This window comes from Coregonus lavaretus (genome assembly GCF_964263955.1).
Source record: "Coregonus lavaretus genome assembly, chromosome: 31".
Lineage (NCBI taxonomy): Eukaryota > Metazoa > Chordata > Actinopteri > Salmoniformes > Salmonidae > Coregonus > Coregonus lavaretus.
In genome coordinates this window covers 3,858,139-3,883,754 of record NC_140018.1, presented here as the reverse complement: position 1 = coordinate 3,883,754, position 25,616 = coordinate 3,858,139, and the positions used below count along the sequence as shown (strand labels likewise).

General features: G+C 40.1%; 1 protein-coding gene across 1 annotated transcript in view; it reads left to right on the top strand.

Annotated features, from left to right (window-relative positions):
• The window catches only part of LOC311106314 (ras-related protein Rab-15-like), a gene marked incomplete at both ends in the record, with an annotated part of 59,428 nt that overhangs the window by 7,695 nt on the left and 26,117 nt on the right, over nt 1–25,616 (top strand). The window contains 4 exons of the mRNA XM_084148623.1: nt 11,416–11,476; nt 11,783–11,843; nt 14,412–14,489; nt 14,682–14,837. Coding sequence (XP_084004749.1) covers nt 11,416–11,476; nt 11,783–11,843; nt 14,412–14,489; nt 14,682–14,837 — 356 coding nt within the window. The remainder of the gene's footprint in view (nt 1–11,415; nt 11,477–11,782; nt 11,844–14,411; nt 14,490–14,681; nt 14,838–25,616) is intronic.

Here is a 25,616-nt window from a genome sequence, read left to right as displayed (position 1 = left end):
TTGGCCTTTCAATGACCTGTGAACTCCTTGGAGCCTCTGGCTGTCATATTGGCTGTGAGGGATAGTAGTGTGTGTGTGTGTGTGTGTGTGTGTGTGTGTGTGTCTGCCCTAGATCATGGCTCAATAAGCAGCTCTTCTAACCCACATCCACTATGTCCCTGGCCCATCACCCAACACCCACTGTAAGGGTTAAGTGCTGCTCATTACGGGATAGATACAATAGGGGGATGCCCTGGACACGGCTCACTGACATAGATAGGATGCGTCCCAAATTGCACCCTATTACCCTTTATAGTGCACTACTTTTGACCAGGACCCATAGGGATCTGGTCAAAACTAGTGCACAATATAGGGTAATCGGGTGCAATTTGGCACGTACCTAGACTTACCCATTCACGGAAATGGTTGGCTAATAGCTACGCTAAGTAGAAACACTGTTGTCAGTTATGTTGAATTAAACTGTTGGGGAGCAATGAACTTAGCTGTAGACCTATTAAATACTATATGACAGTGTGATACAACTCTGGCTAAACACACTGTAAACACTTAAAGCGTTCAACACCATAGTGCCCTCAAAGCTCATCACTAGGCTAAGGATCCTGGGATTAAACACCTCCCTCTGCAACTGGATCCTGGACTTCCTGACTGGCCGCCCCCAGGTGGTAAGGGTAGGTAACAACACATCTGCCACGCTGATCCTCAACACGGGGGCCCCTCAGGGGTGTGTGCTCAGTCCCCTCCTGTACTCCCTGTTCACCCATGACTGCATGGCCAGGCACGACTCCAACACCATCATTAAGTTTGCCGACGACACAACAGTGGTAGGTCTGATCACCGACAATGATGAGACAGCCTATAGGTAGGAGGTCAGAGACCTGGCTGTGTGGTGCCAGGATAACAACCTCTCCCTCAACGTGACCAAGACAAAGGAGATGATTGTAGACTACAGGAAAAAAAAGAGGACTGAGCACGCCCCCATTCTCATCGACGGGGCTGTAGTGGAACAGGTTGAGAGCTTCAAGTTCCTTGGTGTCCACATCACCAACGAACTATCATGGTCCAAACACACCAAGACAGTCGTGAAGAGAGCACGACAAAGCCTATTCCCCCTCAGGAGACTGAAAATATTTGGCATGGGTCCTCAGATCCTCCAAAAGTTCTACAGCTGCACCATCGAGAGCATCCTGACTGGTTGCATCACCGCCTGGTATGGCAATTGCTCGGCCTCCGACCGCAAGGCACTATAGAGGGTAGTGCGTACGGCCCAGTACATCACTGGGGCCAAGCTTCCTGCCATCCAGGACCTCTATACCAGGCGGTGTCAGAGGAAGGCCCTCAAAATTGTCAAAGACTCCAGCCACCCTAGTCATAGACTGTTCTCTCTGCTACCGCACAGCAAGCGGTACCGGAGTGCCAAGTCTAGGTCCAAAAGGCTTCTCAACAGCTTCTACCCCCAAGCCATAAGACTCCTGAACAGCTAATCATGGCTACCCGGACTATTTGCACTGCCCCCCCCCCCACCCCATATTTTTACGCTGCTGCTACTCTGTTTATTATGTACAGTGGCGAGAACAAGAATTTGATACACTGCCAATTTTGCAGGTTTCCTACTTACAAAGCATGTAGAGGTCTGTAATTTTTATCATAGGTACACTTCAACTGTGAGAGACGGAATCTAAAACAACAATCCAGAAAATCACATTGTATGATTTTTAAGTAATTAATTTGCATTTTATTGCATGACATAAGTATTTGATCACCTACCAACCAGTAAGAATTCCGGCTCTCACAGACCTGTTAGTTTTTCTTTAAGAAGCCCTCCTGTTCTCCACTCATTACCTGTATTAACTGCACCTGTTTGAACTCGTTACCTGTATAAAAGACACCTGTCCACACACTCAATCAAACAGACTCCAACCTCTCCACAATGGCCAAGACCAGAGAGCTGTGTAAGGACATCAGGGATAAAATTGTAGACCTGCACAAGGCTGGGATGGGCTACAGGACAATAGGCAAGCAGCTTGGTGAGAAGGCAACAACTGTTGGCGCAATTATTAGAAAATGGAAGAAGTTCAAAATGACGGTCAATCACCCTCGGTCTGGGGCTCCATGCAAGATCTCACCTCGTGGGGCATCAATGATCATGAGGAAGGTGAGGGATCAGCCCAGAACTACACGGCAGGACCTGGTCGATGACCTGAAGAGAGCTGGGACCACAGTCTCAAAGAAAACCATTAGTAACACACTACGCCGTCATGGATTAAAATCCTGCAGCGCACGCAAGGTCCCCCTGCTCAAGCCAGCGCATGTCCAGGCCCGTCTGAAATTTGCCAATGACCATGTGGATGATCCAGAGGAGGAATGGGAGAAGGTCATGTGGTCTGATGAGACAAAAATAGAGCTTTTTGGTCTAAACTCCACTCGCCGTGTTTGGAGGAAGAAGAAGGATGAGTACAACCCCAAGAACACCATCCCAACCGTTAAGCATGGAGGTGGAAACATCATTCTTTGGGGATGCTTTTCTGCAAAGGGGACAGGACGACTGCACCGTATTGAAAGGAGGATGGATGGGGCCATGTATCGCGAGATCTTGGCCAACAACCTCCTTCCCTCAGTAAGAGCATTGAAGATGGGTCGTGGCTGGGTCTTCCACCATGACAACAACCCGAAACACACAGCCAGGGCAACTAAGGAGTGGCTCCGTAAGAAGCATCTCAAGGTCCTGGAGTGGCCTAGCCAGTCTCCAGACCTGAACCCAATAGAAAATCTTTGGAGGGAGCTGAAAGTCCGTATTGCCCAGCGACAGCCCCGAAACCTGAAGGATCTGGAGAAGGTCTGTATGGAGGAGTGGGCCAAAATCCCTGCTGCAGTGTGTGCAAACCTGGTCAAGACCTACAGGAAACGTATGATCTCTGTAATTGCAAACAAAGGTTTCTGTACCAAATATTAAGTTCTGCTTTTCTGATGTATCAAATACTTATGTCATGCAATTAAATGCAAATTAATTACTTAAAAATCATACAATGTGATTTTCTGGATTTTTGTTTTAGATTCCGTCTCTCACAGTTGAAGTGTACCTATGATAAAAAATTACAGACCTCTACATGCTTTGTAAGTAGGAAAACCTGCAAAATCGGCAGTGTATCAAATAGTTGTTCTGCCCACTGTATGCATATTCACTTTAACTCTACCCACATGTACATATTACCTCAACTAGCCGGTGCCCCCGCACATTGACTCTGCACCGGTACCCCCCTGTTTATATAGCCTCCCTACACTTTTTTGTTGTTGTTTTATTTTACTTTTTTATTAAAAATAAATGCATTGTTGGTTAAGGGCTGTAAGTAAGCACTTCACGGTAATGTCTACACCTGTTGTATTCGGCGCATGTGGCAAATACAATTTGATTTGATTTGATTTGAGTTAATGGGTCTAGTTTGAGTTAACTGCTTATTTTCTTTGCTTACGTGCCCCATGGTGGAGGGTTTCGTTTATTCTCCCTCTCTTCCCCTGTCTTCTGTATGTTTCAGTGCAGCCAATGCAGTTGATAATGGACAAGCTTGCTGTTTGTGTCCAGAGGCATAGAGTGCCCTGAAGACTACATTACTGTGAATGGCTTGGCATGCGTTAGTGAGGAGAATCACACTGATTCACTCATGTGTAGGGTTGCAAAATTCCGGTAACTTTCCCCAAAATTCCCAGGTTTTCCAGAAATCCTGGTTGGTGGATTCTGGGATTTCCTGGTTATTCCCTCCTGAATCTAGGAATCTTCTGACCAGGATTTCTGGAAAACCTGGGAATTTTTTGGGAAAGTTACCGGGATTGTTGCAACCCTAACACTGTGTGACAGATCCCTTCCCTGAGACGTGGCTGTATACTCCTATGGCGTCACTGTCTACAGCCATTTGCATTTGAGTCATGTAGCAGACTCTCTAAGCCTAAACGATTTAAAGTCAGTGCATTCAACTAAGGCAGGTAAGACAACCCACGTAGCACAGTCACAGCCATGTTTTAGGTAAAGACAGGTCCACTCTCCCCAGTGTCCCAGCACCTGTGTGTCCAATATAAAAGCCTGTCTGTCTGAATTAGGCCTACTGTCTACAGCACATGCCTGACGTGTCATCACCTAATCAATCCCAGAATGTCGTGAGCTGTGTTCAAGCTAATTAGACCAGTCACTTCCTTGTACCTATTACAGCCGTATGAAAAAGTTTGGGCACCCCTGACAATTTCCATGATATCCATTTATAAATAATTGGGTGTTTGGATCAGCAATTTCATTTTGATCTATCAAATAACTGATGGACACAGTAATATTTCAGTAGTGAAATTAGGTTTATTGGATTAACAGAAAATGTGCAATATGCATCAAAACGAAATTTGGGCACCCCAACAGAAAAATCACATCAATATTTAGTAGAGCCTCCTTTTGCTAAAATAACAGCCTCTAGACACTTCCTATAGCCTCTAATGAGTGTCTGGATTCTGGATGAAGGTATTTTGGACCATTCCTCCTTACAAAACATCTCCACTTCAGTTAGGTTTGATGGTTGCCGAGCATGGACAGCCCGCTTCAATCATCCCACAGATTCTCAAATGATATTCAGGTCTGGGGACTGGGATGGCCATTCCAGAACATTGTACTTGTTTCTCTGCATAAATGCCCGGGTAGATTTTGAGCAGTGTTTTGGGTCGTTGTCTTGTTGAAATATCCAGCCCCGGCGTAACTTAAACTTAGTGACTGATTCTTCAACATTATTCCCAAGAATCTGCTGATATTGAGTGGAATCCATGCGACCCTCAACTTTAACAAGATTCCCAGTACCGGTACTGGCCACACAGCATGATGGAACCCCCACCAAATTTTACTGTGGGTAGCAAGTGTTTTTCTTGGAACGCTGTGTTCTTTTGCCGCCATGCATAACGCCCCTTGTTATGACCAAATAACTCAATCTTTGTTTCATCAGTCCACAGCACCTTATTCCAAAATGAAGCTGGCTTGTCCAAATGTGCGTTTGCATACCTCAAGCGACTCGGTTTGTGGCGTGTGTGCAGAAAAGGCTTCTTCCGCATCACTCTCCCGTACAGCTTCTCCTTGTGCAAAGTGCGCTGAATTGTTGAACGATGCACAGTCACACCATCTGCAGCAAGATGATGTTGTAGGTCTTTGGAGGTGGTCTGTGGGCTGTTTTTGACCGTTCTCACCATCCTTCGCCTTTGCCTCTCCGATATTTGACTTGGCCTGCCACTTCTGGCCTTAACAAGAACTGTGCCTGTGGTCTTCCATTTCCTCACTATGTTCCTCACAGTGGACACTGACAGCTTACATCTCTGCGATAGCTTTTTGTAGCCTTCCCCTAAACCATAATGTTGAACAATCTTTGTTTTCAGGTCATTTGAGAGTTGTTTTGAGGCCCCCATGTTGCCACTCTTCAGAGGAGAGTCAAAGAGAACAACAACTTGCAATTGGCCACCTTAAATACCTTTTCTCATGATTGGATGCACTTGTCTATGAAGTTCAAGGCTTAATGAGCTCACCAAACCAATTGTGTGTTCCAATTAATCAGTGCTAAGTAGTTACAGGTATTCAAATCAACAGAATGACAAGGGTGCCCAAATTTTTGCATAGCCTATTTTTCACATCTGATTTAATTTCTAACAACTTTAATATTGCTACACTAAAAATCTTTGTCTGGACAATACCCCAGTACTCAGCTTTTATTAGAAAATGAATGGCATGCCACTGTGATCATTTTCTGTGACGACAGAGTAAATTGTTATGCAGCCTCAGAGGGGTGCCCAAACTTTTTCATACGACTGTAGCCCTACACAGCTTCTCCGCCTTGCAGATTGTGAAACACTGCCATGACAAATTAGCCACCGCTTTCTCAGAGGGGGATCTGTATTTGAGCTTCATTGTCACAGCTAGGTGTTATGTGATGGTCCTGTAGAGTCATAGACAGTGTCTTTGCTAGACTGTGACCATTTCATTCACACAAAGCACAGACACCGTGACACACATAGTGATGATATTGTAGCGACCCAAAACCTAGCGACCTCGTCAAGGGGTTTGGATCTCTTGGCATAACGGCTAAGGTGTTAGGTTGACAGTCGCTGGACCCAGGTACGAGTCGCTGTTTGGGCTACCCCCCCGGAATTCGCTACAATATGATAACCACTCTCACCTTATACAAGAAGATTTTTCTTCTTCAATCCTATACCGGATGGTTGAACGTTACATTGCTTTGATATGTTCAATCGTGTCTTCCATTTGCTTAGATAGCTGAGCCAACACTTCCCATTAATCTATTCTAGATGACGTCGTAGAAGCATTTACTTTGAAGCTGAACGTCAAAGATCACTGAATGCATGGATGACTCCAAGAGAGAAGCAAAAGGCAAGAGAGAGAGCGAGAGGGAGAGAGAGAGAGAGAGAGAGGGAGGGAGGGAGGGAGGGAGGGAGGGACCGAGAGAGGGAGAGGGAGAGAGAGAGAGGGAGGGAGGGAGGGAGAGGGAGAGAGAGAGAGAGAGAGAGAGAGAGAGAGAGAGAGAGAGAGAGAGAGAGAGAGAAAGAGAGAGAGAGAGAGGGAGGGAGGGAGGGAGAGAGAGAGAGAGAGAGAGAGAGAGAGAGAGAGAGAGAGAGAGAGGGAGGGAGGGAGGGACCGAGAGAGAGAGAGGGAGAGAGCGAGAGGGAGAGAGAGAGAGAGAGAGAGAGAGAGAGAGAGAGAGAGAGAGGGAGGGAGGGAGAGAGAGAGAGAGAGAGAGCCTCCGTGTCTGTGTTTTTTCCTGCTACTCCTCCCAGGCAAGGCAAGCCAGTGACCTTTCACTGTGCCACGCTCTGCATACTCCTTCCCTAGTCGCACAGTCCTAGTAGTCACAGTCCTAGTAGTCACAGTCCTAGTAGTCAGACAGTCCTAGTAGTCAGACCGTTCTAGTAGTCAGACAGTCCTAGTAGTCACACAGTCCCAGTAGTCAGACAGTCCTAGTAGTCAGACAGTCCTAGTAGTCACACAGTCCTTGTAGTCACACAGTCCTGGTAGTCACACAGTCCTAGTAGTCAGACAGTCCTAGTAGTCTTAGTATTCACAGTCCTAGTAATCACACAGTCCTAGTAGCCGGACAGTCCTAGTAGTCACATAGTCCTAGTATTCAGACAGTCCTAGTAGTCACACAGTCCTATTATTCAGACAGTCCTAGTAGTCACACAGTCCTAGTAGTCAGATAATCCTAGTAGTCAGACAGTCCTAGTAGTCAGACAGTTCTAGTAGTCAGACAGTCCTAGTAGTCACAGTCCTAGTAGTCACACAGTCCTAGTAGTCAGACAGTCCTAGTAGTCAGACAGTTCTAGTAGTCAGACAGTTCTAGTAGTCACACAGTCCTAGTAGTCACACAGTCCTAGTAGTCAGACAGTCCTAGTAGTCACACAGTCCTAGTAGTCAGACAGTCCTAGTAGTCACACAGTCCAATTATTCAGACAGTCCTAGTAGTCAGACAGCCCTAGTAGTCAGACAATCCTAGTAGTCGCATAGTCCTATTAGTCACATAGTCCTAGTAGTCAGACAGTCCTAGTGGTCACACAGTCCTAGTAGTCACACAGTCCTAATAGTTGGACAGTCCTAGTAGTCACATAGTCCTAGTAGTCAGACAGTCCTAGTGGTCACACAGTCCTAGTAGTCACACAGTCCTAGTAGTCACACAGCTCTAGTAGTCAAACAGTCCTAGTATTCAGACAGTCCTAGTAGTCACACAGTCCTATTATTCAGACAGTCCTAGTAGTCAGACAGCCCTAGTAGTCAGACAATCCTAGTAGTCGCATAGTCCTAGTAGTCAGACAGTCCTAGTAGTCACACAGTCCTAGTAGTCAGACAGTCCTAGTAGTCACACAGTCCTAGTAGTCACACAGTCCTAGTAGTCAGACAGTCCTAGTGGTCACAGTCCTAGTAGTCAGACAGTCCTAGTAGTCAGACAGTCCTAGTAGTCACACAGTCCTAGTAGTCAGACAGTCCTAGTAGTCAGACAGTTCTAGTAGTCACACAGTCCTAGTAGTCACACAGTCCTAGTAGTCACACAGTCCTAGTAGTCAGACAGTCCTAGTAGTCACACAGTCCTATTATTCAGACAGTCCTAGTAGTCACACAGTCCAATTATTCAGACAGTCCTAGTAGTCAGACAGCCCTAGTAGTCAGACAATCCTAGTAGTCGCAAAGTCCTATTAGTCACATAGTCCTAGTAGTCAGACAGTCCTAGTGGTCACACAGTCCTAGTAGTCACACAGTCCTAATAGTTGGACAGTTCTAGTAGTCTTAGTATTCACAGTCCTAATAGTCACACAGTCCTAATAGTTGGACAGTCCTAGTAGTCTTAGTATTCACAGTCCTAGTAGTCACTCAGTCCTAGTAGCCGGACAGTCCTAGTAGTCACATAGTCCTAGTAGTCAGACAGTCCTAGTGGTCACACAGTCCTAGTAGTCACACAGTCCTAGTAGTCACACAGCTCTAGTAGTCAGACAGTCCTAGTATTCAGACAGTCCTAGTAGTCACACAGTCCTATTATTCAGACAGTCCTAGTAGTCAGACAGCCCTAGTAGTCAGACAATCCTAGTAGTCGCATAGTCCTATTAGTCACATAGTCCTAGTAGTCAGACAGTCCTAGTGGTCACACAGTCCTAGTAGTCACGCAGTCCTACTAGTCAGACAGTCCTAGTAGTCTTAGTATTCAGAGTCTTAGTAGTCACACAGTCCTAGTAGTCGGACAGTCCTAGTAGTCATATAGTCCTAGTAGTCAGACAGTCATAGTGGTCACACAGTCCTAGTAGTCACACAGTCCTAATAGTCGGACAGTCCTAGTAGTCAGACAGTCCTAGTAGTCACACTGTCCTAGTAGTCAGACAGTCCTAGAAGTCACAGTCCTAGTAGTCAGACAGTTCTAGTAGTCAGACAGCCCTAGTAGTCACATAGTCCAGTTCTAGTAGTCACTCAGTCCTAGTAGTCAAACAGTCCCGGTAGTCACAAAGTCCTAGTAGTCACACAGTCCTAGTAGTCACACAGTCCTAGTAGTCACACAGTCCTATTAGTCAGACAGTCCTGGTAGTCTGACAGCCATATTAGTCACAAAGTCCTAGCAGTCACACAGTCCTAGTAGTCAGACAGTCCTAGTGGTCACAGTCCTAGTAGTCAGACAGTCCTAGTGGTCACAGTCCTAGTAGTCGCACAGTCATAATAGTCACACAGTCCTATTAGTCCTAGTAGTCACAGCCCTAGTAGTCAGACAGTCCAAGTAGTCACATAGTCCTCGTAGTCAGACAGTTCCAGTAGTCACCCAGTCCTAGTAGTCAGACAGTCCTGGTAGTCACAAAGTCATAGTAGTCGCACAGTCCTAGTAGTCACACTGTTCTAGTAGTCACACAGTCCTATTAGTCACACAGTCCTAGTGGTCACAGTCCTATTAGTCACACAGTCCTAGTGGTCACAGTCCTAGTAGTCACACAGTCCTAGTAGTCACACAGTCCTACAGTCTTAGAAAAAAGGGTTCCAAAAGAGTTTTCGGATGTCCCCATAGGAAAACCGTTTTTGGTTCCATGTAGAACCCTTTTGGGTTTCATGTAGAACCCTCTGTGGAAGGGGTCCTACATTGATCCCAAAAGGGTCGTACATGGAACCCAAAAGGGTTGTACCTGGAAACTAAAGGTTTCTACCTGGAACCAAAAAGGGTTCCTCAAAGGGTTCTCCTATGAGGACAGCCGAATAACCATTTAAGGTTCTAGATAGCACCTTTGTTTCTAAGAGTGTAGTAGTCACACAGCAGGCTGCTTTAATGTTTCAACAGGTGTCTCAGTTTCTCACTGAAGTGGAGTGAACTCCAGGCTTGGCCCAGGCCTGTGTGAGAGTGTCTATGGTGTTTTAGATGAGGTGAGTGTCTGAGTGCTGAGACTGTGTTATGCGATCACACGGCAGTTTGAAAAGTCGGCCTATGAGATCGTCTCTAGTCGTCTATCGTGTTTTAGATATGCGTGCCGAGACTTCGAATGAATACTTTGAAGTACAAAAGCAATATGTCACATCTATCAGAGTATCTTTCTCATGGGAGGGCCCCGTCAACAGATGAGGTATATGGTATATCACCCACAACTGGCATCTCACTGATTAAGTCTGAGGGTCTGAGAGTGCGTCTACTTGGTCGACAGATCTTTCAGTGCCAAGGTCCTTATCAAGAGAACACACTGCAGTTTAAAAGCAGTATTTCTGTCATCTACGCTGCTCATTGTCACGGGAGGGCCTGCTCAGGCTCGCTAGAGGAGGAATATAACTGAAGAAAAACACACATGCAGGGCATCTCTCTCAGTGTTTAAGTCTGAGTATCTGAGGGACTGAGTATTGATTTGCCACAGTTAACCCTTCACTGGAGTGGAGCCCTACATAATGAGTAATGGTTTGTGAGTCTTTTAGCTTTTTGTTGGGTTCATTGGTTAGAGCTGTTTATTGATTTACCTGGGATTGTTGTGGTGTTTAAATGCCATTTATGTTTACCTACGTATTAGTCTGAGATTGTATTTCAGATCGGGGGAAAACATATTAGTCTAATAGTTTAGGATTGAAAACAGAAGAGAAAATCTCACCTCACCTTGCCCCGCCGTACCTCACCTTGCCCCCCCTTACCTCACCTTGCCCCGCCATACCTCACCTTGCCCCCCCTTACCTCACCTTGCCCCGCCGTACCTCACCTTGCCCCCCCCTTACCTCACCTTGCCCCGCCGTACCTCACCTTGCCCCCCCTTACCTCACCTAACATATTAGTCTAATAGTTTAGGATTGAAAACAGAAGAGAAAATCTCACCTCACCTTGCCCCGCCGTACCTCACCTTGCCCCCCCCCCCTTACCTCACCTTGCCCCGCCATACCTCACCTTGCCCCCCCCTTACCTCACCTTGCCCCGCCGTACCTCACCTTGCCCCCCCTTACCTCACCTTGCCCCCGCCGTACCTCACCTTGCCCCCCCTTACCTCACCTTGCCCCGCCGTACCTCACCTTGCCCCCCCCTTACCTCACCTTGCCCCGCCATACCTCACCTTGCCCCCCCCTTACCTCACCTTGCCCCGCCGTACCTCACCTTGCCCCCCCTTACCTCACCTTGCCCCGCCGTACCTCACCTTGCCCCCCCTTACCTCACCTTGCCCCCCCCTTACCTCACCTTGCCCCCCCCTTACCTCACCTTGCCCCCCACTTACCTCACCTTGCCCCCCATTACCTCGCCTTGCCCCCCCCCCCTTACCTCACCTTGCCCCCCCCTTACCTCACCTTGCCCCCCCCCCCCCTTACCTCACCTCACCTTACCTCGCCTCATCTCCACACATTAAATAGGATGAATTAATCTGAGGTTTCCATAGTCACAATATTGACTTGTCTGTTCCTCTTCTCAGGAGTCGATTTCAAAATGAAGACGCTAGAGATAGATGGCATCAAAGTGCGGATACAGATATGGTAAGCCAGAGCAGCTGCATTCATATTTTACATTTACATCTTAGTCATTTAGGAGACACTCTTGTTCAGGCTTACCCTCTACTGCTGCTTACAAACTGGACACTAAACAAGTTCTGACAAAGGAGATCCCCCCCCCCCATCTGTAGTACACGAAGCCCTTTGCAATGAATCGTATCTCAAGATAAAAAAACCTTTTGAACTCACAAAGATCCACCGTGGGATCGAAACATTGTCTGATATTATCACTATTCACTGCCTGTTTCCTCATTTTCTAAGAGAGGGTGTTTGACATTTGATTTCTTCCAGGGACACAGCAGGACAGGAGAGATATCAGACCATCACTAAGCAGTACTACAGACGAGCACAGGTAAGATACCTACTCTTCCTCAGGATATTGTTGGTAAGAGGTCAGATCAGGTAAGATACCTACTCTTCCTCAGGATATTGTTGGTAAGAGGTCAGATCAGGTAAGATACCTACTCTTCCTCAGGATATTGTTGGTAAGAGGTCAGATCAGGTAAGATACCTACTCTTCCTCAGGATATTGTAGGTACAGTGAGGGAAAAAAGTATTTGATCCCCTACTGATTTTGTACATTTGCCCACTGACAAAGAAATGATCAGTCTATAATTTTAATGGTAGGTTTATTTGAACAGTGAGAGACAGAATAACAAAAAAAAAATCCAGAAAAACGCATGTCAAAAATGTTATAAATTGATTTGCATTTTAATGAGGGAAATAAGTATTTGACCCCCTCTCAATCAGAAAGATTTCTGGCTCCCAGGTGTCTTTTATACAGGTAACAAGCTGAGATTAGGAGCACACTCTTAAAGGGAGTGCTCCTAATCTCAGTTTGTTACCTGTATAAAAGACACCTGTCCACAGAAGCAATCAATCAATCAGATTCCAAACTCTCCACTATGGCCAAGACCAAAGAGCTCTCCAAGGATGTCAGGGACAAGATTGTAGACCTACACAAGGCTGGAATGGTCTACAAGACCATCGCCAAGCAGCTTGGTGAGAAGGTGACAACAGTTGGTGTGATTATTCGCAAATGGAAGAAACACAAAATAACTGTAATTCTCCCTCGGCCTGGGGCTCCATGCAAGATCTCACCTCGTGGAGTTGCAATGATCATGAGAACGGTGAGGAATCAGCCCAGAACTACACGGGAGGATCTTGTCAATGATCTCAAGGCAGCTGGGACCATAGTCACCAAGAAAACAATTGGTAACAGACTATGCCGTTAAGGACTGAAATCCTGCAGAGCCCGCAAGGTCCCCCTGCTCAAGAAAGCACATATACAGGGCCGTCTGACGATTGCCAATGAACATCTGAATGATTCAGAGGAGAACTGGGTGAAAGTGTTGTGGTCAGATGAGACCAAAATGGAGCTCTTTGGCATCAACTCAACTCGCCGTGTTTGGAGGAGGAGGAATGCTGCCTATGACCCCAAGAACACCATCCCCACCGTCAAACATGGAGGTGGAAACATTATGCTTTGGGGGTGTTTTTCTGCTAAGGGGACAGGACAACTTCACTGCAACAAAGGGACGATGGACAGGGCCATGTACCGTCAAATCTTGGGTGAGAACCTCCTTCCCTCAGCCAGGGCATTGAAAATGGGTCGTGGATGGGTATTCCAGCATGACAATGACCCAAAACACACGGCCAAGGCAACAAAGGAGTGGCTCAAGAAGAAGCACATTAAGGTCCTGGAGTGGCCTAGCCAGTTTCCAGACCTTTAATCCCATAGAAAATCTGTGGAGGGAGCTGAAGGTTCGAGTTGCCAAACGTCAGCCTCGAAACCTTAATGACTTGGAGAAGATCTGCAAAGAGGAGTGGGACAAAATTCCTCCTGAGATTTGTGCAAACCTGGTGGTCAACTACAAGAAACGTCTGACCTCTGTGATTGCCAACAAGGGTTTTGCCACCAAGTACTAAGCCATTTAGCAGACACTTTTATCCAAAGCGACTTATAGTCATACGTGCATACATATATTTGTTTTGTGTATGGGTGATCCCGGGGATCGAACCCACTAACTTGGCGTTACAAGCGCCGTGCTCTACCAGCTGAGCTACAGAGGACCACAAATCAATTTATAACATTTTTGACATGTGTTTTTCTGGATTTTTTGTTGTTGTTATTCTGTCTCACTGTTCAAATAAACCTACCATTAAAATTATAGACTGATCATGTCTTTGTCAGTGGGCAAACGTACAAAATCAGCAGGGGATCAAATACTTTTTTCCCTCACTGTAAGAGGTCAGATCAGGTAAGATACCTACTCTTCTCAGGATATTGTAGGTAAGAGGTCAGAGCAGGTAAGATAATGTTACTGAAGCTCCACTCGACTCTTTCTTTAGTCTAATCTACCAGCTGGATCTGGCCATTAGCCTGGAGACAAGGTTACCCTCCCTTCTAAACATGCAGTGCACTAGTAGCTAAAGCTGCAGTTATACTGTAGGTATGGTGGGTTTCGTTTAGCACAGTTTCCTGGTGCTAGTTAATGTCATAGTAACAGTTTCCTGGTGCTAGTTAGTGTCATAGTAACAGTTTCCTGGTGCTAGTTAATGTCATAGTAACAGTTTCCTTGTGCTAGTTAATGTCATAGTAACAGTTTCCTGGTGCTAGTTAGTGTCATAGTAACAGTTTCCTGGTGCTAGTTAATGTCATAGTAACAGTTTCCTGGTGCTAGTTAGTGTCATAGTAACAGTTTCCTGGTGCTAGTTAATGTCATAGTAACAGTTTCCTGGTGCTAGTTAGTGTCATAGTAACATTTTCCTGGTGCTAGTTAGTGTCATAGTAACAGTTTCCTCCTAACCACCCTTATCACCCATGGATACTAGACTATGTGGTGTTGCTGTGACAACCATAACAGAATCAGATGACATGTTTCCTCTCCTCTCCTCTCCTCTCCTCTCCTCTCTTCAGGGTATCTTCCTGGTTTACGACATCACGAGTGAGCGATCCTTCCAGCACATCATGAAGTGGGCCAGCGATGTGGACGAGGTGAGATCAAGGGGGTCAGGGGTCAGGGCAAAATGTTTATAGCGGCACAGGTGCTTTTGTCAAATCAGACTGAGTGACTCACTCTGTCTCTCTCTCTCTTCTCTCTCTGTCCCTCACTCCCTCCCTCCCCTTCTCTATCCCTCCCCCTCTCTCCCCCGTCTCCCTCTCTCCCCATCCCTCCCTCTCTCTCAGTATGCTCCTAATAACATCCAGAAGATCCTCATAGGGAACAAGTCAGACGGGGAGGAGAAGAGGCTGGTAGCTACAGAACAGGGAAACAAGCTGGCCAAGGACTATGGGATGGACTTCTTTGAGACGAGTGCCTTCACCAACTATAACATCACAGAGGTAATTGGCTGACAGCTCCTGTACAAACACTGTGTATGGCCACCTGTATGTCACAGGCCAAAGCCAATCACCACAGCCAGACTACCGGTATGCAAACTATTGATGACGGTATAATGGAACAACATTTCATCCTCAGGCACTTTGTCTTAGTCTGTATTACCCAGAGTCCAAGTGATACATACAGTGATATATATACATACAGTGATACATACAGTGATATATACAGTGATATATACAGTGATATATATATATACAGTGATACATACAGTGATATATATACATACAGTGATACATACAGTGATATATATACATACAGTGTGTCACGGTCGTCTGGGTAAGGAGTAGACCAAGGCGCAGCGTTGCAGGCAAACATACTCATTTATTGAGCGAAACGCGAACAAAACAACAAAAGACGGAAACGTGACAGTACACGGTATAACACAACCAACTTGAAACAAGAACCCACAAAACACAAAGGAAAACCGACAGTTTAAATATGGCTCCCAATCAGAGACAACCAGCAAACAGCTGACACTCGTTGCCTCTGATTGGGAGTCACTCAGGCCAACCTAGACATAGAACAACTAGACACTAAAACACAGCACAAAACACACGGAATCTACACACCCTGACTCAACATATAAAGTCCCCAGAGCCAGAGTGTGACAGTACCCCCCCCCCAAAGGCGCGGACTGCGACCGCGCCTCAACAAAACCCCAAACAGGGGAGGGCTGGGTGGGCATTCCTCCTCGGAGGCGGCTCCGGCTCCGGGCTTGACCACCACCCTTCCATAATCCCCCCGTAGCGCCCCTGGTCCGGTCTGACCCCGCTGACTGGATCAGGACTGGACATCGACGGAGCGGATTGCTTAAGCTCCGTTGTGGAGCAGCTAACCAGTACCTGATCAGGCACCGGACTGACGACGCGCACCCCTGGCTTGGCGCGTGAGGCAGGAACGGACCGGACCTGGCTGACGATGCGCACCTCTGGCTTGGTGCGTGGAGCAGCAACGGACCGGACCGGGCTGACGATACGCACCCCTGGCTTGGTGCGTGGAGCCGGAACGGGCCTCACCGGACTGACGACGCACACCACTGGCCTGGTGTGGAGAGCAGGAGCGGGCCGGACAGGGCTGACGAACCGCCCCACAGACTTGGTGCGGGGAGCAGGAATGGGCCGGACTGGGCTGGCGACGCGCACCACAGACTTGGTGCGGAGAGCAGGAACAGGCCGGACAGGGCTGACGAAACGCACCACAGACCTGGTGCGGGGAGCAGGAACAGGCCGGACAGGGCTGACGAAACGCACCACAGACTTTGTGCGGGGAGCAGGAACAGGCCGGACAGGGCTGACGAAGCGCACCATAGGCTCGGTGTGGGGAGCAGGAACAGGCCGGGCCGGGCTGACGACACGCACCACAGGCTCGATGCGAGGAACAGGAACAGGCCGGACCGTACTGGGGACACACACCACTGGCCCTACGCAGGGATCAGGAACGGGCCGGACCGGACTGGTAACACACCCCAGTACCTCTCGCCGTGCCTCCACATTCTCCCTCTCCTCTGTGACCAGTGGCCCCCTTAACCTGGCGGCCTCCTCTGCACACCCGCTGGACCGCTCCTTCGCGGCCTCCTGCTGCCCCGTCGTCCACGTCGTGAGCCCCCCCCTAAAAATTTTCTGGGGTTCTCTCCTCCCCGTGGGCCAGGCCTCTATACTTCTCGCCCAACTCTCACTCCTCTGCTTCCAACTCCCGCTATTCAGCTCCTCAATGGGCTTGACCCAGTCGAGGCTCTTCCTCCATTGTTCCCACGTCCACTCTCTCTGCTCTTCCCTCGGCTTGACCCAGTCGAGGCTGCCACGGAGATCTGCTAGGGATCTCCCTGGCGATGGCTCCTCGACTCGCTGCTTGGTCCAGTTTTGGTGGGTTCTTCTGTCACGGTCGTCTGGGTAAGGAGTAGACCAAGGCGCAGCGTTGCAGGCAAACATACTCATTTATTGAGCGAAACGCGAACAAAACAACAAAAGACGGAAACGTGACAGTACACGGTATAACACAACCAACTTGAAACAAGAACCCACAAAACACAAAGGAAAACCAACAGTTTAAATATGGCTCCCAATCAGAGACAACCAGCAAACAGCTGACACTCGTTGCCTCTGATTGGGAGTCACTCAGGCCAACCTAGACATAGAACAACTAGACACTAAAACACAGCACAAAACACACGGAATCTACACACCCTGACTCAACATATAAAGTCCCCAGAGCCAGAGTGTGACACAGTGATACATACAGTGATATATATACATACAGTGATACATACAGTTATATATGTACATACAGTGATACATACAGTGATATATATATATATATATATATATATATATATATATATATATATATATATATACAGTGATACATACAATGATATACATACATACAGTGATACATACAGTGATATACATACATACAGTGATACATACAGTGATATATATATACAGTGATACATACAGTGATATATATACATACAGTGATACATACAGTGATATATATATATATATATATATATATATACAGTGATACATACAGTGATATATATATATACATACAGTGATATATACAGTGATATATATACATACAGTGATACATACAGTGATATATATACATACAGTGATACATACAGTGATATATATACATACAGTGATACATACAGTGATATATATATATACAGTGATACATACAGTGATATATATATATATATACAGTGATACATACAGTGATATATATATACAGTGATACATACAGTGATATATATATATACAGTGATACATACAGTGATATATATATACATACAGTGATATATATATACGTACAGTGATATATACAGTGATATATATACATACAGTGATACATACAGTGATATATATACATACAGTGATACATACAGTGATATATATACATACAGTGATACATACAGTGATATATATACATACAGTGATACATACAGTGATATATATACATACAGTGATATATATATACATACAGTGATACATACAGTGATATATATACATACAGTGATACATACAGTGATATATATACATACAGTGATACATACAGTGATATATATACAGTGATACATACAGTGATATACATACATACAGTGATACATACAGTGATATATATATACAGTGATACATACAGTGATATATATACATACAGTGATACATACAGTGATATATATATATATATATATATATATATATATATATATATATATATATATATATACAGTGATACATACAGTGATATATATATTTATACATACAGTGATATATACAGTGATATATATACATACAGTGATACATACAGTGATATATATACATACAGTGATACATACAGTGATATATATACATACAGTGATACATACAGTGATATATATATATACAGTGATACATACAGTGATATATATATACAGTGATACATACAGTGATATATATATACAGTGATACATACAGTGATATATATATACATACAGTGATATATATATACGTACAGTGATATATACAGTGATATATATACATACAGTGATACATACAGTGATATATATACATACAGTGATACATACAGTGATATATATACATACAGTGATACATACAGTGATATATATACATACAGTGATACATACAGTGATATATATACATACAGTGATACATACAGTGATATATATATACATACAGTGATACATACAGTGATATATATACATACAGTGATATATATACATACAGTGATATATATATATACATACAGTGATACATACAGTGATATATATACATACAGTGATATATATACATACAGTGATATATATACATACAGTGATACATACAGTGATATATATACATACAGTGATACATACAGTGATATATATATATATACATACAGTGATACATACAGTGATATATATACATACAGCGATACATACAGTGATATATATACATACAGTGATATATACAGTGATATATATACATACAGTGATACATACAGTGATATATATACATACAGTGATACATACAGTGATATATATACATACAGTGATACATACAGTGATATATATACATACAGTGATACATACAGTGATATATATACATAAAGTGATATATACAGTGATATATAAACATACAGTGATACATACAGTGATATATATATATACATACAGCGATACATACAGTGATATATATATACATACAGTGATACATACAGTGATATATATACATACAGTGATACATACAGTGATATATATACATACAGTGATATATACAGTGATATATATACATACAGTGATACATACAGTGATATATATACATACAGTGATACATACAGTGATATATATACATACAGTGATACATACAGTGATATATATACATACAGTGATACATACAGTGATATATATACATACAGTGAAACATACAGTGTTATATATATACATACAGTGATACATACAGTGATATATATACATACAGTGATACATACAGTGATATATGAACATACATTGATACATACAGTGATATATATACATACTGTGATACATACAGTGATATATACATACAGTGATACATACAGTGATATATATATACAGTGATACATACAGTGATATATATACATACAGTGATACATACAGTGATATATATATACATACAGTGATACATACAGTGATATATATACATACAGTGATACATACAGTGATATACATACATACAGTGATACATACAGTGATATATATATACATACAGTGATACATACAGTGATATATATATACATACAGTGATATATACAGTGATATATATACATACAGCGATACATACAGTGATATATATATACAGTGATACATACAGTGATATATATACATACAGTGATACATACAGTGATATATATACATACAGTGATACATACAGTGATATATATACATACAGTGATACATACAGTGATATATATACATACAGTGATACATACAGTGATATATATACATACAGTGATATATATACATACAGTGATACATACAGTGTTATATATATACATACAGTGATACATACAGTGATATATATACATACAGTGATACATACAGTGATATACATACATACAGTGATACATACAGTGATATATATACATACAGTGATACATACAGTGATAAATATATACATACAGTGATATATACAGTGATACATACAGTGATATATACACATACAGTGATATATACATTGATATATATACATACAGTGATACATACAGTGATATATATATACATAGAGTGATACATACAGTGATATATATATACATACAGTGATATATACAGTGATATATATATACATACAGTGATACATATATTGATATATATACATACAGTGATACATACAGTGATATATATACATACAGTGATACATACAGTGATATACATACATACAGTGATACATACAGTGATATATATACATACAGTGATACATACAGTGATATACATACATACAGTGATACATACAGTGATATATATACATACAGTGATACATACAGTGATATATATACATACAGTGATATATACAGTGATATATATACATACAGTGATACATACAGTGATATATATATACATACAGTGATACATACAGTGAGATATATACATACAGTGATACATACAGTGATATACATACATACAGTGATACATACAGTGATATATATACATACAGTGATACATACATTTATATATATACATACAGTGATACATATAGTGATATACATACATACAGTGATACATACAGTGATATATATACATACAGTGATACATACAGTGATATATATACACATACAGTGATATATACTGTGATATATATACATACAGTGATACATACAGTGATATATATACATACAGTGATATATATATACATACAGTGATACATACAGTGATATATATACATACATACAGTGATACATACAGTGATATATATATACATACAGTGATACATACAGTGATATACATACATACAGTGATATATATATATACAGTGATACATACAGTGATATATATATTTATACATACAGTGATATATACAGTGATATATATACATACAGTGATACATACAGTGATATATATACATACAGTGATACATACAGTGATATATATACATACAGTGATACATACAGTGATATATATATATACAGTGATACATACAGTGATATATATATATATACAGTGATACATACAGTGATATATATATACAGTGATACATACAGTGATATATATATATATATATATATACAGTGATACATACAGTGATATATATATATATACATACAGTGATATATATATATATACGTACAGTGATATATACAGTGATATATATACATACAGTGATACATACAGTGATATATATACATACAGTGATACATACAGTGATATATATACATACAGTGATACATACAGTGATATATATACATACAGTGATACATACAGTGATATATATACATACAGTGATACATACAGTGATATATATATACATACAGTGATACATACAGTGATATATATACATACAGTGATATATATACATACAGTGATATATATATATATACATACAGTGATACATACAGTGATATATATACATACAGTGATATATATACATACAGTGATACATACAGTGATATATATACATACAGTGATACATACAGTGATATATATATATACATACAGTGATACATACAGTGATATATATACATACAGCGATACATACAGTGATATATATACATACAGTGATATATACAGTGATATATATACATACAGTGATACATACAGTGATATATATACATACAGTGATACATACAGTGATATATATACATACAGTGATACATACAGTGATATATATACATACAGTGATACATACAGTGATATATATACATAAAGTGATATATACAGTGATATATAAACATACAGTGATACATACAGTGATATATATATATACATACAGCGATACATACAGTGATATATATATACATACAGTGATACATACAGTGATATATATACATACAGTGATACATACAGTGATATATATACATACAGTGATACATACAGTGATATATATACATACAGTGATACATACAGTGATATATATACATACAGTGATACATACAGTGATATATATACATACAGTGATACATACAGTGATATATATACATACAGTGATACATACAGTGATATATATACATACAGTGAAACATACAGTGTTATATATATACATACAGTGATACATACAGTGATATATATACATACAGTGATACATACAGTGATATATGAACATACATTGATACATACAGTGATATATATACATACTGTGATACATACAGTGATATATATACATACAGTGATACATACAGTGATATATATATACAGTGATACATACAGTGATATATATACATACAGTGATACATACAGTGATATATATATATACATACAGTGATACATACAGTGATATATATACATACAGTGATACATACAGTGATATACATACATACAGTGATACATACAGTGATATATATACATACAGTGATACATACAGTGATATATATATACATACAGTGATATATACAGTGATATATATACATACAGCGATACATACAGTGATATATATATACAGTGATACATACAGTGATATATATACATACAGTGATACATACAGTGATATATATACATACAGTGATACATACAGTGATATATATACATACAGTGATACATACAGTGATATATATACATACAGTGATACATACAGTGATATATATACATACAGTGATATATATATACATACAGTGATACATACAGTGTTATATATATACATACAGTGATACATACAGTGATATATATACATACAGTGATACATACAGTGATATACATACATACAGTGATACATACAGTGATATATATACATACAGGGATACATACAGTGATAAATATATACATACAGTGATATATACAGTGATACATACAGTGATATATACATTGATATATATACATACAGTGATACATACAGTGATATATATATACATAGAGTGATACATACAGTGATATATATATATACATACAGTGATATATACAGTGATATATATATACATACAGTGATACATATCGATATATATACATACAGTGATACATACAGTGATATATATACATACAGTGATACATACAGTGATATACATACATACAGTGATACATACAGTGATATATATACATACAGTGATACATACAGTGATATACATACATACAGTGATACATACAGTGATATATATACATACAGTGATACATACAGTGATATATATGCATACAGTGATATATACAGTGATATATCTACATACAGTGATACATACAGTGATATATATATACATACAGTGATACATACAGTGATATATATACATACAGTGATACATACAGTGATATACATACATACAGTGATACATACAGTGATATATATACATACAGTGATACATACAGTGATATATATACATACAGTGATACATATAGTGATATACATACATACAGTGATACATACAGTGATATATATACATACAGTGATACATACAGTGATATATATACACATACAGTGATATATACAGTGATATATATACATACAGTGATACATACAGTGATATATATACATACAGTGATATATATATACATACAGTGATACATACAGTGATATATATACATACATACAGTGATACATACAGTGATATATATACATACAGTGATACATACAGTGATATATACATACATACAGTGATATATATATATATATATATATATATATATATATATATATATATATATATATATATATATATATATACATACAGTGATATATACAGTGATATGTATACATACAGTGATACATACAGTGATATATATATACATACAGTGATACATACAGTGATATATATATATATATATATATACATACAGTGATATATACAGTGATATATATACATACAGTGATACATACAGTGATATATATACATGCAGTGATGTACACAGTGATATATATACATACAGTGATATATACAGTGATATATATATACATACAGTGATACATACAGTGATATACATACATACAGTGATACATACATTGATATATATATACATACAGTGATACATACAGTGATATATATATACATACAGTGATATATACAGTGATATATATACATACAGTGATACATACAGTGATATATATATACATACAGTGATACATACAGTGATATACATACATACAGTGATACATACAGTGATATATATACATACAGTGATATATATATATATATATATATATATATATATATATATATACATACAGTGATATATACAGTGATATATATACATACAGTGATACATACAGTGATATATATATACATACAGTGATACATACAGTGATATATACAGTGATATATATACATACAGCGATACATACAGTGATATATATACATACAGTGATATATACAGTGATATATATACATACAGTGATATATACAGTGATATATATACATACAGTGATACATACAGTGATATATATATACATACAGTGATACATACAGTGAGATATATACATACAGTGATACATACAGTGATATACATACATACAGTGATACATACAGTGATATATATACATACAGTGATACATACATTTATATATATACATACAGTGATACATATAGTGATATACATACATACAGTGATACATACAGTGATATATATACATACAGTGATACATACAGTGATATATATACACATACAGTGATATATACTGTGATATATATACATACAGTGATACATACAGTGATATATATACATACAGTGATATATATATACATACAGTGATACATACAGTGATATATATACATACATACAGTGATACATACAGTGATATATATATACATACAGTGATACATACAGTGATATACATACATACAGTGATATATATATATACAGTGATACATACAGTGATATATATATTTATACATACAGTGATATATACAGTGATATATATACATACAGTGATACATACAGTGATATATATACATACAGTGATACATACAGTGATATATATACATACAGTGATACATACAGTGATATATATATATACAGTGATACATACAGTGATATATATATATATACAGTGATACATACAGTGATATATATATACAGTGATACATACAGTGATATATATATATATATATATATACAGTGATACATACAGTGATATATATATATATACATACAGTGATATATATATATATACGTACAGTGATATATACAGTGATATATATACATACAGTGATACATACAGTGATATATATACATACAGTGATACATACAGTGATATATATACATACAGTGATACATACAGTGATATATATACATACAGTGATACATACAGTGATATATATACATACAGTGATACATACAGTGATATATATATACATACAGTGATACATACAGTGATATATATACATACAGTGATATATATACATACAGTGATATATATATATATACATACAGTGATACATACAGTGATATATATACATACAGTGATATATATACATACAGTGATACATACAGTGATATATATACATACAGTGATACATACAGTGATATATATATATACATACAGTGATACATACAGTGATATATATACATACAGCGATACATACAGTGATATATATACATACAGTGATATATACAGTGATATATATACATACAGTGA